This window comes from Pinus tabuliformis, chromosome 3_1 (genome assembly GCF_031772625.1).
Source record: "Pinus tabuliformis cultivar Carrire ecotype Pingquan chromosome 3_1, CPIR1, whole genome shotgun sequence".
NCBI lineage: Eukaryota > Viridiplantae > Streptophyta > Pinopsida > Pinales > Pinaceae > Pinus > Pinus tabuliformis.
In genome coordinates, this window is record NC_142301.1 from 817,841,129 (window position 1) to 817,856,670 (window position 15,542).

At 41.2% G+C, this 15,542-nt stretch overlaps 1 protein-coding gene across 1 annotated transcript; it reads left to right on the top strand.

Moving 5' to 3' along the window:
• Positions 1-230: 230 nt before the first annotated feature.
• Positions 231-1,439, top strand: U11/U12-31K (RNA recognition motif and CCHC-type zinc finger domains containing protein). The gene has a single exon (XM_089412000.1). It carries the CDS (start codon positions 300-302, stop codon positions 1,047-1,049), a length of 750 nt encoding a protein of 249 aa, XP_089268126.1. The 5' UTR covers positions 231-299; the 3' UTR covers positions 1,050-1,439.
• Positions 1,440-15,542: the final 14,103 nt, after the last annotated feature.

The following is a 15,542-nucleotide window of genomic DNA, read 5'->3' on the forward strand; positions in this document are numbered from 1 at the left end:
ATATGTAACATTATAGAGAAAAACAACCAAAATCTTTAAATAAAAATTTATGAAAAATTTACCACTCAAAACAGGTAAAAGTAAAATACTACCAAATTAAATATCAAAATATTATAAAGAGATACTTTATAAAACGCCTCATATAATTTTTTTCCCAACTATGAACCTAGATACCGGTCAAATTTAACCGGACAGTGTCCAAAGGGAAACGTATATATACTTTAAGATTGCACAACCCATCGATATATATACACTGTCCAAGCCGGGGCTAATATGATTTCTTCCCATCCTCAACAACAATGGCGTACGGCAGCAGCGATGAAGAGGAAGATACACGGTACTATTACAGATCTCCCCTGCCTCCTCCTGAAAACCAATCCCAACCGCAGAAACGAGGCAGCGGCGGCCTGGTTCCTTCGAAATCCACCTTGTATGTTGGAAACCTGGACTACACCCTGACCAACAGCGACATCTTCACGATCTTCAGCACCTTCGGCAAGGTGGGCAAGGTCACCGTCATGAAGGACCGCCACTCTCGCCAGAGCAAGGGTGTCGCCTTCGTACTCTTCACGACGCAGGAGGACGCCCAGAGGGCCGTCAGGGAAATGCAAGGTAAGATCCTCAACAAACGAAAGGTCAAGGTTTCCATTGCGGCGGACAATGGCAGGGCTGCGGAGTTCATCAAACGCAGGGTTTACAAAGACAAGACCCGCTGTTACGAATGCGGGGAGCCCGGGCATCTCTCCTATGAGTGCCCCAGGAATAAGCTCGGTCCGAGAGAGAGGCCGGTGCCGAAAAGGGGCCGAAAGGGTCAGAGGAATGGGGGCGGGGGTTTTGGCCGAGGCGAGGCTTTGAGCGGTTTTAGGGATTCTGACGATGAGGCCGAGGAACCGCAGTTTGAGGATGATAATTGGGCTTCGGTGGTCGATCCCCGGGGACTTCAGGAACGAACCAACGGAAGTGACCATGTGGGGAAGAGCAGCAGGCGGGCCGAGGGATCAGCGAAAAAGCCCAAGTATTTCAGCGATGAGAGCGGCGAGGAGGATTAAGATTAATCGTCTGGGCATTGGAGAGGAGACAGATTATGCCTGCGATGCCAGATTGGTTTACACTGGGCTTGGAGAAGTGGGGTTTACGTGGGTTTGTGGAAGTATGCTGATGGGTAGTGTAATATCTCAACTTGGGTTGCAGGGTAACATGTTGAATTTAGATATCCTGTAAACATGCCCTCGCTTCGGCTGGAAATGGTAGGTTAGTCTCAGTGTTTAGCAGTTTTATACGACAGGCTTGGCTTTGTTCCAAGGATCAGGTTTGAATTGTAATTTCTTTGGAAGTGTATATAGGAAGAGTTACCTACTATTGCTATACTGTACTTTATGTTGTTTTTATCTATATTTTTATTCTAAACTTTCTTGCAATAAAATAATATTTACAATTCATATGTAAAAAAAGCAGCAGATGGGTTGCCACTAGGGTCATTTAATATATCTCGATTCCCAACAGTCACTTCTTAAGACGAGTAAAATTGCCCCAAAGCTGTCAATGAATCACAGACATCTTGTTTCAAAATTAAGGTCCAAGTGGGTGTATTAGTGCAAGAAATTACTACTGACATGCATTTAACATATGAATAAAACAAGCCCAATAGTCGAAGCACCATGGCACTACCAATACTACTGTGAAAATTACAGGGACGTCAATGAATCACAGACATATCTTGTTGCAAAATTAAGGTCCAAGTCGGTGTATTAGTGCAAGAAATTACTACTGACATGCATTTAAACATAAGAATAAAACAAGCCTAATAGTCGAAGCACCAGGGCACTACCAATACTACTGTGAAAATTACACGGACAAAATTTCTTCATTGGGAAAAGTTTGAGAATGGGGTATTTTTATTAATACACCAACTTACTTGGTTTAGCTCCAAAAATATATATTATAATTTTTATATATATTCAGTAGCCAACATAAAATTATGAAATGTGAGAATGAGAATTCCATTTAGCATTCGACACTTCATATTAGAGGCTGAAATTTGCCCTGGGGGTTCTCTACAATGGTGGTTTAAATTTGCGCCAGGGTTTTTGATTCTCTGCAATAAAATAAGCCCAGTAGTTGAATCACCAGGTCACTACCAATACTACTTTACAAATTACAGGAGCGAAATTTCTCCATTGGGCAAAGTTTGAGATGGGGGTTTTCTGTTAATACAGTAGCTTGCTTGGTTTAGCCCCAAAAATATATATTATATTTTTTATATATGTTCAGTAGCCAACCTAAAATTATGAAATGTTAGAACGAGAATTCCATTTAGCATTCGACATCTTGTATTGGAGGCTGAAGTTTGCCCTGGGGTTCTATACATCTCATATTGGATACTGAAATTCGACTTGGGGTTCTCTACAATGGCGGTTTAAATTTGAACCAGGGTTTTTGATTCTCTGCAATAAAGGCTGAAATTTTTTCATCTGTTCTTCGATTCTCTACATTGGAGGATGAAGTTTCCCTTTGCTTCTTTTGGTGGGTTGTTATTGTCTGCTACTTCTTTGTTGGTTTTTTCTTATGGCTGGGTACATTCACTTTACTATCCATTCCATGATAAGTAATAGTATGATTATATATATCATATTTTCTCTGTATGTACAACTTTTATATTGACTGTTTGAGTTGTATGTCATGAAACTTCTATTTTCATGCTACTGCAACACACTGAAAATGTTATTTGCCTTGCAAAACTTGTATTTTCATCAGATGCCAATCAAGAGACAAGGAAACATATAGAGTTATCTTGATATAGAGCAATTAATGCAACTTCAGAAATTTCACCTTACAAGTAGGTTTTTTGGATCTTAACCTTGTGAATTTCAGCCATAGAGCTGATCTGAATTATACATAAAACAGTAGCAACAGTGGACAATAATTCACTCCATCAGAACCCCAATCACCAAGGCAATACAAGAGAAAAATTAGCTATCTTATGCCACTAAGTTTCAGCCCTTAGGAGGAACCTTATCATGCATAAACGAGTTCTGATAATTAAATCTATAACAGCAAATCTGATAGTAGTAAACTCATCCCTATTGTCTTAAATAGCTATGTTAAAACAAATGTGACATGGTTCCATGGGTTTGAGTTCAAGTTTGACAACAATGAAGTTTGATTCAAATTTGAATTTAGCGTTGAGGTTTGGATAAGGTTCACCATTAAGTTGATCTATTTACATATTTTAAATTTTCAAAAAATATAATCAGAGGTAAATATAAATTTATATTTATATAGTTTATAACTTTATATTAATTTATAGTTTATTTGTATTTTATAACGGCATATTATGTTAATAAATGTTAAAATTGGCAACTAGGGCCAAACTCCATGTGGGTCATCTTATTTATGACAGCTGATATTTTTATTGCATCCCTCTCATCGAGAGGTGTAGGATTGATCTAAAGATCATCCGAGATCGTCAAGTATTCATGGAGTTATGAATTTATTTGTGTTATAAAACAAATTGTCAAGTCGGCCAGCATCTTATGTAGGCTCAGAAGCCCAATAGTCATGTCTATTCATCATCTACGTTTTAGTATAAATAGAAGAGGACTTGAAGTCATTTGAGACACACACTCTTCATGTGATCTCCTCCTCTCCACATCTTTGGGTTTTTTGGTGAAGGAGAGACACTAAAGAGTACGCTGGGCTAAGTAAATGATGCCCTAGCTGTAGTAGCTGATGCCCTAGTCGTAGTAGCTGATGCCCTAGTCGCAGGTCTAGAAGAGACCCTAATCCGCTGTAAGGAGAAACCCTAAACACAACTAAAGAAGAGACTTTTATCCGCTGCTCCAAGAGGAATAAATCCGCAGTCTATTAGACCCTAATATGCAGCTTCAGGACGAGACATAATGTGTTGTCAAGAGAGTCACATACGCAGTTCTCAGAGGCTTCTATTTGCTATCATAAAAGGACCTTACACAGCACACCTAGCCACAATTTGTGAGGCCCTAAAAGGAAGCCTAAAACCGCAGTTAGAAGAGACCTAATCTTAGCTTGAAAGGGACCCTAAGTAACAGCTAGAAGGTTGGACCTAGCCACAACAAAGCAGTTATACTACAGCGTGAAGGATCCGTGTTAATGCCACGTAGCTGTAGGTGACAGCGTGGTAAAATCCAAGGTTGTTTATGGAAAGGAGGAGTCTTGACACCAGATCTCGGTGGTTCTTCTGTAGCTGCTTAAGCATATTGGATAGCAGTATGAAGATGATCCAAGTAATGTATCTATTGCATAATAGAAACAATGATCTGAATTACAAGAAGTCTATGTCTTAACATTCGGATCTGTATAGGCATATCACATGGCCTCGGCATACTTGTAAGGATCTCAGTTGGATGAAAATCTCGGACGAAGGGACTGTGTTATCTCACACAGCAGTCCTGAGATATAGATCTCAGTGAAATCCTTATGGCAATACAAACATCTTGTACAGCAGTGACGTGGAGTATTAAATGATGTTCCAATATGCAGTAATGAAAGAAACAATGATCACCTCAGTAAAGAGTGTCAGTCTCATCAAAGAGACTAGGATCATAATCATACAGTACAGTAAGGTACAGTTATGATCATCACAGTGACAGGTGCAACTGATGATGAAAGATGCAGCATGATGGGCATGTTAGTAAAGGGCAGCATGATGATAGCAGATGGGAGCAGCTCAGTGACTAGGTGCAGCACAGTGACGGATGCAACATGAGTACAAGCTGCAACACTATGTTAGGTGAAGCCGTCACCTTGGAGAATCAGTTGAAGCAGAATGTCTTCAACTGATCTCATGTATCATCACTATAGGAGATGATCTATGCTCATATCTAGATAAGTCAAAGTGTTGACTTCTGTTGTAAATGTACTATCTCTCTCTCTTTGCTGAACTTTGAAAAACATAAAAGAAGAATTGATCAAGGGTTTCCCCACATTGGGGTTTGTCCTTGGCTGGCGCCACATCTTGTGTCCTCTTGTCTTGGCTTGTTCTTTTGCGATTTATGTTTATGTTCTATCTGTAGTTTACTTTAATACTGATGTGATTGCTAATCTGGAAAAGAGATGGAGCTAACTATGAAAATTGAAATAAATTGCTCTAGCATAGAACATATCTAAAATTAACGTGGTATCGGAGTTGAGGTGAAGACAATGCCCAAGCAAGAGTGAAAGAGCAATTGCCGAAGACAGTTGGGTAAGGACAAAAGGATAAGTGGATTCCTCATCCCTCTTAAAATTCACCAAGGGTGAAGTCGAAGCAGAGAATATTATCAGAATGGCGCAGTGGAATATGGCCTACCTAAAGATCACTTCATTGGAAGACCGGATCTCAGGGTGGAAGGAAAGGTAGATAACCAGTTCGGCCATTATGCAAAGGAGTGTCCGAATGGTAGGGACACATCACTTGATGATGATAACAATCATTCTAGGGACATCTTCAATTATCAAAGGAATGACGGGTAATGCAGGTCATCAAGGAAATGGTCGACTCTTCAAAGAAAGCAAGGAACCCCTGGTATGAAGAATCAAATGTTGTTTCTGATAAGATAAAGTAGAATTATCTTGTACTGGGAATCTGGCTTATTGATTGTAGTGCTTCAAGGCACTTCATCGGATAGATGGGTGCACTCTCTAATTTGGTAGAGATGGAAACAATTGTGGGATTATACTTGGAGCTGATGCCACCTATCCCGGAAAGGGTGTAGGGAATGTTACCCCTTAATTGAATGAGGGTAACTCGATTCATTTACAGAATCTCTTTCATGTACCTGATCGCAAGAAGAACCTGGTGTCCATGGAAGTCAAAGGTTACAGGGTGGCACTCATCGATGAAAAGGTACGAATTTTCAAAGATGTTTTTGAGTTCTGGGTTGTATCAAGTTGCAGGAAGTCCACTGGGAACCATGTCCATTGACACAGAGCACCGAAGGTCTATGAGTCAGATGGTGGCAGGGATGCCTGAATTCAAAAAGAGCATGAAAGTACATGTCTGAGATGTAGCAAAGGAAAATCTTACAAGGGGGCCATTCCCCTCATGTAGCAGCAGGTCCACAGGTTTGGAACAATTCGAGGGGTTTGAGATTCATGATTTGGAATCTCACGTGTGCAGGTGGAAGAAAGCCCTCTATGGCTTGAAGCAAAATTCCCCGGGTGTAGTATGAGAGGATTGATAGCTGTTGGATGAAGCTGAGATTCACTAAGAGTGAAGATGATCCAAACCATTGTTTGAAGGTTATGGATGATAGACCTCTCATACCAGAACCTTCTGAGGACGACCTATTTCAAACAGGTGCAGGCCCTCTCACTTGCAGAAGTAAGAGGGAGTTGGATTCCGGATGTGGAATGGTGAACTGCAAGCCTGTGACTACCTCGAGGATCTTAACTTTGAGAAGTTATATGGTGATGATGTCGGACCAGATTTGGGAAATGCCTTTGAGTTTCATAAACTCATTCGCGTTGATGTTCTTGGTGAACTTCCATCTGGACATATGTTTTACAGTTAACACGGTGAGCTCATATTTGGTTGAGCCTCACTGGATTGGTGCCAAGAATTTTTTGAGATATCTTCGTGGCACAATCTCTCATGGATTGAGATACACTGTCGAAAATATGAAACTGCATTATTATTCGAATGCTGACTAGGCAGGCAGTGTGGAGGAACACTAGAGCACTACTCAATGCTAGTTCTCTTTGGATTTTGCTTCGATATCATGGATGAGCAAGAAGTAGAAGTCGGTTGTTATAACTACAAGTATGATCTTGTATGATGCTGCCTGGTTGAGGAAGCTCTTCAGTGAGCTGTTTGTACACATGATGAATACCACTGTGATTCTTTGTGACAACCAGAGGTAGGATTTGATTATTGAGGAATCCCGTGTTCGATGATTGCTCCAGTAGATAGACATCAGATACTACATTATCTGGGATATGGTAATTCAATGAGCAAGGAAGCTCCATCGCTGTGCGCTGATGTACAGGTTGCTACACTTTGTCAAAGTCCCAGGGGAAAGATCAAATCTGTGATTTTCCCAAACGACTTGGAGACGTCGAGTGACCCTTGTAGAAGGGTCCTACATGTTGCATACATTGAGCCCTGGGAGCTCTGGGGGCTTGGGGTTCTTACTAGAGCAATATACGACCACAGGGTGACTCACCCTCCCCTGGTGGTGCGCTATGAACAAGATGATTAGTTCTCCTGTGGGCCAGGATGATTTGTTCTCCATGGCAACTATGGAACAGGATGATTCGTTCTCCTGTGGGCCTAGATGATGTGTTCTCCATGGCGATTGTGGAACAGGTTAATTCGTTCTCTTGTAGGCCAGGATGATTAGTTCTCCGTGGCATCCACTGGACAGGATGATTCGCTCTCTTGTGGACAGGATGATTCGCTCTCCTGTGGATAGGATGATTAGTTCTCCTGTCGAGGCATCCTACCCATGCAGTGTGGGACTCATGGGAAGTAGCTCTCATCTGATTAATGAGCAAGGAAATGAGGATAGGGACCATAGTAGTACTGATAGATGCATCGTTGTATCTACTGTACTCCCTATGCTAGGATGACCTTCATTGATTTGGGATCAATGATACTGGTCTGGGACTAGTGAGAGTGGTACATACTTTGAAATTGACTTCGGGTCAATAGAGGACTGGTTTGGGACCAATGGTACACACTCTGAGACTAACTTCGGTCAGTGGAGAATGGTATGAGACATTCTCGATCAGTTCTTCTTCTTCATGGTTCAGCAAAGCTGAGCGGAGCAGAGCAGAACAGTGTAGGGCACTGATGGCAGAGATAGTTGGACATATGGATCAGCGGATGGAGTTCTCCCTAGTTGAGAGGGAGTGTTAAAATGGCAACTAGGGCCAAAATCCATGTGGGGTCATCTTATTTATGATAGTTGATATTTTTATTGGATCCCTCTCATCGAGAGGTGTAGGATTGATCTAAAGATCATCCGATTCCGTCAAGTATTCATGGAGTTATGAATTTATTTGTGTTATAAAACAAATTGTCAAGTCGACCAACATCTTATGTAGGCTCAGAAGCCCAATAGTCATGTCTATTCATCATCTACGTTTTAGTATAAATAGAAGAGGACTTGAAGTCATTTGAGACACACTTTTCATGTGATCTCCTCCTCTCCACGTCTTTGGGTTTTTGGTGAAGGAGAGACACTAAAGAGTACACTGGGCTAAGTAAATGATGCCCTAGCCGCAGTAACTGATGTCCTAGCTGCAGTAGATGTTACCCTAGCCGCAGGTCTAGAAGAGACCCTAATCCGCTGTAAGGAGAAGCCCTAAACGCAACTAAAGAAGAGACTTTTATCTGCTTCTCTAAGAGGAATAAATCCGCAGTCTATTAGACCCTAATACGCAGCTTCAAGACGAGACATAATTTGTTGTCAAGAGAGTCACAGTCACATACACAGTTCTTAGAGGCTTCTATTTGCTATCATAAAAGAACCTTACACATCACACCTAGCCGCAATTTGTGAGGCCCTAAAAGGAAGCCTAAAACCACAATTAGAAGAGACTTAATCTTAGCTTGAAAGGGACCCTAAGTAATAGATAGAAGGTTGGACCTAGCCACAAGTTACAACAAAGCAATTATACTACAGTGTGAAGGATCCTTGTTAATGCCACGTAGCTATAGGTGACAGCGTGGTAAAATCCAAGGCTATTTATGGAAAGAAGCAGTCTTGAAACCAGATCTCGGTGGTTCTTCTGTAGTTGCTTAAGCATATTGGAAAGCAGTATGAAGATGATCCAAGTAACATATCTATTGCATAATAAAACAGTGATCTGAATTACAAGAGTCTATGTCTTAACATTCGGATTTGTATAGGCATATCGCATGGCCTTGATATACTTGTAAGGATCTCAGTTGGATGAAAATCTCGGACGAAGGGACTGTGTTATCTCACACAGCAGTCCTGAGATATAGATCTCGGTGAAATCCTTATGGCAGTACAAACATCTTGTACAGCAGTGACATGGAGTATTAAATGATGTTCCAATATGCAGTAATGAAAGAAACAGTGATCACCTCAGTAAAGAGTGTCAGTCTCATCAAAGAGACTAGGATCATAATCATACAGTACAGTGAGGTACAATTATGATCATTATAGTGATAGGTGCAACTGATGATGAAAGATGCAGCATGATGGGCATGTTAGTAAAGGGCAGCATGATGATGAATGAGACAACATGATGATGAAAGATGCAGCATGATGGGCATGTTAGTAAAGGGCAGCATGATGATAGCAGATGGGAGCAGCTCAGTGACTAGGTGCAACATAGTGACAGATGCAACATGAGTACAAGCTGCAACACTATGTTAAGTGAAGCTGTCACCTTGGAGAATCAGTTGAAGCATAATGTCTTCAACTGATCTCATGTATCATCACTATAGAAGATGATCTATGCTCATTTCTGGATAAGTCAAAGTGTTGACTTTTGTTGTAAATGTACTATCTCTCTCTCTTTGTTGAACTTTGAAAAACATAAAAGAAGAATTGATCAAGGGTTTCCCCACTTTGGGGTTTGTCCCTGGTTGGCGCCACATCTTGTGTCCTCCTGTCTTGGCTTGTTCTTCTGCGATTTATGTTTATGTTCTATCTGCTGTTTACTTTAATATTGATGTGATTGCTAATCTGGAAAAGATATGGAGCTAACTATGCAAATTGAAATAAATTGCTCTAGCATAGAACATACCTAAAATTAATAATTTTTTATTAATATAAGCTATATTAATTAGAATATATATGTGGTATCTTAAGGAAATTTTGCCTTAAGGTTTTTTCTCAGACAGCTAGGGTTTTTCAAAATTTCTTTGCTCATTCCACATTGAAACAAATAACTCATTTGGTAGTACAACAACAAACAATATAGTTCCTAACATATGGATTGTTTATTTAATAACATGTAATATAATAATCCATCAACACAATACTGTAGTTCAACTAGTCGACATAGAATAAATTCCAAATCTAGCACAACTAAATCAATGGTCAACCGTACTTGATCTACCAAATGACCTGATACTAATCCACATATTGAATTTAGTATGCAACTAGTATTCCTTTGTGAGTTCTGATAGTACGAAGTTGCTTTAGGAAGGTTGCCCAAGAGTTCTATGGCCGAGTTCCTTAGAAGAATAACCAACTATTTGAGATGAAAGTCAAACCCTGCTTTAGGATTTGTCTGCCCTAAATATGCCTTTAGACAACTACGTCTAACTTTGTTTTAGGGTCATGTATTGTTTAAGGGTGTCCCAGGGTGGCTACAGACTCCCATCAATCCTTCGATTTGTTTGTATAGTTCACTACCTATAGTCAAGTGTCTTGACTTATGTTCAAGTGTCTCAACTTATGTTTAGGTGTCTCGACTTGCTTCAGGGAGGTATCACGAATCAGCCTCAAGACAATCTCGCATGAATTCAACTTGAAAGGAACTACGATCTGCCTTAAAGAATTCGACGTATTGGCCTCAAACGACCTTTCAACCACATCAGAATTTTTGGCCTCTGTTGGCCTCAGACAATATTCGACTACCTCAGGGATGGATTTGGCCTTAGAGAGCTTTAGTTTTCTTTAGAAATTTGCCTCTGTTTTGCCTCAAATAACTCGTTCTACTTTAGGAGAAATTCAGATACCTAGCCTCAACCTTCCCCCTATAACCTTTGGTATTCTTCAAATAGAAAATTTCCCTTCTTGCCAGAATAGAAAAGAAAAGATAAAAGATAAATTTACTAACTAGGCTGGAATCTTTCACCACTGAAATTAGTAGAAGAGAAGGGGTCTAAAACCATTAGAACCACAACTCAAGAAAACAAATGATTTGATCCACATATAATGTTGATCCATTTGATATCAAATCTTCTCTATTTATAGATTTCTTTATGGGCTCCAAAATGTGAGGGGTTGTGGGTGCAACCCCAATTTTGGGTTTTTCTTGCCCCAACCGACCCAACTTTTGCACAATGTTGCCCCAACATTGGAAAAATTGGGTTTTTACCCCTTTATCAAGACTATAGTCTACGGGGTCAGATATGATTTTTTGTCCTCCACTAGCCCATCAAATCGCAGAGGACATTACAACCCCCCTTTGTTACCGGGAAAAGTGTCTATTCAAAATGACCCTATCCCACTAAGGTGTGACAGTGACCTTAGAAACAAACAGAGAAAACTACTTTTGTATTCTTCTTTCTGAACTATAAACAAAGAGGAATAGGATGAACCAACCTGTGTCTTGCGCTAGTCCTTTGATCCAATCTCTCTCCTCTTTGACAACTTCCAACTACCTGCTCCCTTACTTGTCCAGCTTCACCAAATACCTGCAAGATCACAGAAGAAGGAAACTATACAAAGACATGGGTATAAAAAGCTTAGGATCAGATTTAAGCTAAACATACAAATGTAACAAGCATCAGTGATACACAAGCATGTAGGAGAAACTCAAATAGTTTTATTGATATAACAAGAAGATCCAGGAGGAGTTGCAACCGATGATTCCTGATCCAGCATCAACCTCCCAGCAAAGAAGCCCCTAGTCACCTCCAACAAAGCATAAATCACCCAATACTCTGATATCTATCTCAAAACCAACAACAATTCTTTGCAATGTACAAAATTCCAGCCTCTGGATCTCTAGGATGAGGGATCCATATATAGATGTATGCAAGGAGGATGAGTCAGCTTATGATTTGACTAGTGGCTTCTCTCTGTCAGTTCTTGCTTCCACTTGGATACTGAGAGCCTCTTACTCATCCTTGGTCGAATTCAGTGAGGCAAGTGTCATTGGAGAAGATTCTGGAAGCTTCCATTGTCTTTCCACCTCGCGGAATGGCACTGCCATTTGTCATTTCCCGCTCAACGCACCCTGATAGTGCATTTAGGTGCGTTGCAACGCACCTAGCTAGTGTATTTGGGTGCTATGCAACGCAGCTAGCCAGTGGAGCAGCTGAAATGATCATGATTTGACTGATTCTGAGCATTTTCTGGTGGAGAACTTCTGGGAGAAGATGTAATTTGTTGACCTTGTTCCTTTAGGGGTCGGAACAACACTTTTAGGGACTTAGGATCCCTTGGTTTATGGACATTTCATGCTTATAGCTGTAAGGCACAAAAATGTCTATAACAGTTGCCCCCTAAAGTATGAGGCTGTTTATCGGGTGAAATGCTTTATTAGGAGGATCTGAAGTTCTTTCAATGCTAGGAGGAGACCTGTAATAAGATACAATACAATACATTTTCTTCATACTGTTTTCATGATCTAGCTGAGGCGGGCATTCCCATGCTCAGCTTTATAAATTCATTTTCATGTACATAGGACAGACAATCGTTTGATGGTAGACCGATGATTCTGATAGAGCCATCATCATTTTGGTAGGATGATTATCTGTGCTGCAATGCTGTACATTTCAATGTCTTTATTTTCCTGAATATATATCGCAGCCTGGATGGATGAAACTAGATCCGGGGTCTTCAATCTCGTCCGATCTTCACTCGAAGTACAAGTCGATCTATGTGAGAAATGTTCTGAAGTCGAACATGGAAAGACATCGCTTGATTACCAGTCAATGATGTAAACTGTTAACAAGCGCGAGAGGAATCACCGATAATGATAATGACCTTCAAGGTACTACAGTACAATTCACGTGGTGTGAATAAAGGACTTGGCGTCGAACACCACGCAAAATCTTTCGGTCGAAGGCCATTGATGTAAACCTGTCGCCGGAAGTGAGAAACTTGCCATTAAGGCATGCAAGCTTCAAAGTACTGAATGGGGTGTTCCTAGATCAACTTCTTGGATAATGAGCTGATGTCGACAAGAAGCGATCCGTCAAAGGAGGGCCTTAATGAATCCCACATCAATGACACGGAACGGAGCAAATGATTTTGATGGAGGTGAAAACAATCTGATGATATACGGTTCAGGATGGCGGTCATGAAAGAATGAAGTATGATGTATGGTAGTGGATGGGACACAGGTGACTTTTCTGGATGACTTCTCTTGAACATGTCGGCGACACTTATGTGATGGATTGGTAGCATTTACCCCAAATGTGGATGGTATGGCGTGACCATGGTGATGTGACCGGTGAATGAAACAACCCAACCCGACTCGGACACGGAGTGGAAGTGTCATGTTCAAGAGCGACTTGCTACCAATAAAGATTCTTTGAGTTTTCTTCCCAATTTTTCCCCAGTCATTGCTGACCAGTACCTCTTTATTTTTGTCAAGCTTGAGGAGGATAACATATGCTTGTTCTATAATTTGCCCTTCGGGCAAACCCATCGCTATGTTTTAACGAGCCTAGCGATAGTGAAACTCTTTCTCGTCTAAAGACAAGTTTGTCGCTATTAATCTTTTTAACGAGTTTAACGACAAAGATAACTCGGTCCTTTTCATTTTTAGAGACTCTAAAAAGGTACGTAAAGGTAACTCCAAAATTCCTTTTTCGTCATCTAATCCCTTAAGTCCGAAAAAGTATAAAACAATACAGAAGGGATGAATTTTCGATAGTTTTAACGAGCTGAACAAAACAAGCGCTCGATCTTTTTGTGCAATAATCCCTCAGGTCCAAAAAGATTAAAATCTAGAGGAGGGATAACACTTCCCATCGCTTTAACGAGCTGGAAGGCCAAAACTCGGCAATCTTTTCATATTTTACGAGTCAGTTGAAAAGAGCTTAAAGAAGATTCGTCTTTTGAGGAACGAGTGATAAAATGGGTAGCAGCTGATTCCAGGTAAGGTTTGGAATTTTCCAATCACGGCAGTGTCACAAGGATGGCTAGTGAAATCACTCTTCGCAGCTGTTCCTCAAAATGGGTAAACAATCAAATGGAGGTGAATGATCGGCCAAATGAAAAGTGGAGGTGACGGTGCAAACACGACCAAGGCTTTAATGGCTGAAGTACTACATTCACGGTGGTTATTTATCGGGGAATAGTTCATTTTTAAACGAGCTTAAACGCGGGTGGAAAGATTTGCTCATGTCTTATGTTTATTTTTTAACGAGCTTGAACTATGTGCTAAAACTGCTCGATTAATCCAGTCATATGATAAGAATGTCTCATATAAAAATGGCAACTTTTAGAGTTTTGCCCCACATCCTTTCTTTATGCAAGTTAGGTGACAACTAATCCTACGAGTTTAAAGGGTTAGAGGTCCTAAATATGGTTTCAAGGTTACCCCTCAATTTGCAGACAAAACATTTGTTCTATCAGGAGAGGCCTACCTCTTACAGGTTACCAAAGATTGTCTTATTCGCGTTGCGAATGAAACATTTCTTCGGCGATGTCTACCGAGATAAACAAAGGTGAGCGACGATGCCCGCCAACTCACATAACTTTGACAAGAGAATCTTATTCTAGAATAACTCCTCTTCCACTGACGGACGGGGTACAAACTAGTCATATTCTCCCGCGGAAACCTACCCTATACCCGAAGTTTTCCTGCCGAAGCAGACCAGGACGCATGCCCCCTGGGTTTCAGTCATATCCCTCCGAATTACTCGCGCTCATCGGGAGGACGGATTGGGGGTTGAGACATTTCTTGCGTGAAGAGACCATTTAGGGATGGTATATGACTATTTGCTATGCGTGATCCGGGAAATGAAAGTTGGTCCACGAGCTTGACCACTCTTCCTTCGTGCGGAAAACACATTACTCTAAAGAGTGAGGAGATGATGGCTCCCATGCAATAAATATAGTCTCGTCCAAGGAGTAGGTTATAATCCAAGGGTCCTTGAACTACCATTACGTTCATGCGAACTGTCTTCCCTCTCAATGTTATGGGCACATCGGGAAGGATCCCTAAAGGTCGACTGGTTCCTTTATCAAAGCCTGTCAGATTTCTCATCTCAGGCAAAAGCGATGGCGAACCAAGCGCTTTCCAAGCAGTAGAGGAAAGGATACTCACAGAAGCCCCTTCATCTATGATGGTACCAGCCATGACCATTCTATATATTTGAACGATAATTCGGAATGGTATGCTTGCTGGTAAACGGGGTCTGCCTAGTTGGTTCCAGTCGAAGGAGACAACTAGGTTGCTTGGAGGTGGGACCGAGTAGACGGCCGGGTATGGCTCTGACGAACTTCCTTCCTGCGGTAAAGGAATGGGTAGATTGCCCCCATGTTCGTCGGAGTCTGTGTTGATGAAGAGAATTTGGACGGTGTCATCCTTGTTCTCTTCAGTGACTGTATCATCTGAAGATAAAACCTCTGAAGGCAAGACCGGGTCAACTGCCGCCTCGACCTTTTGACTTTCGTCTGGTATGGATTCAGTTGGTTTATCTTCAATGATAGGTGCTTCAGCCGACCACTTGAGCGGGCCAGCTGGATTCTCAACTAGCGATGGACTCGGCAAGAGTTTTTTATATCCAGGAGGAAGTCGTAACGGTGAAACCGGATGATCATCCAAAACTCTTTTAGCTTCGTCTAAAAAGGGACAACGGTGGACGGCATGATTGCCTTCGCACAGTTTACAAGGAAACCTAGCTTTCCCTTTTT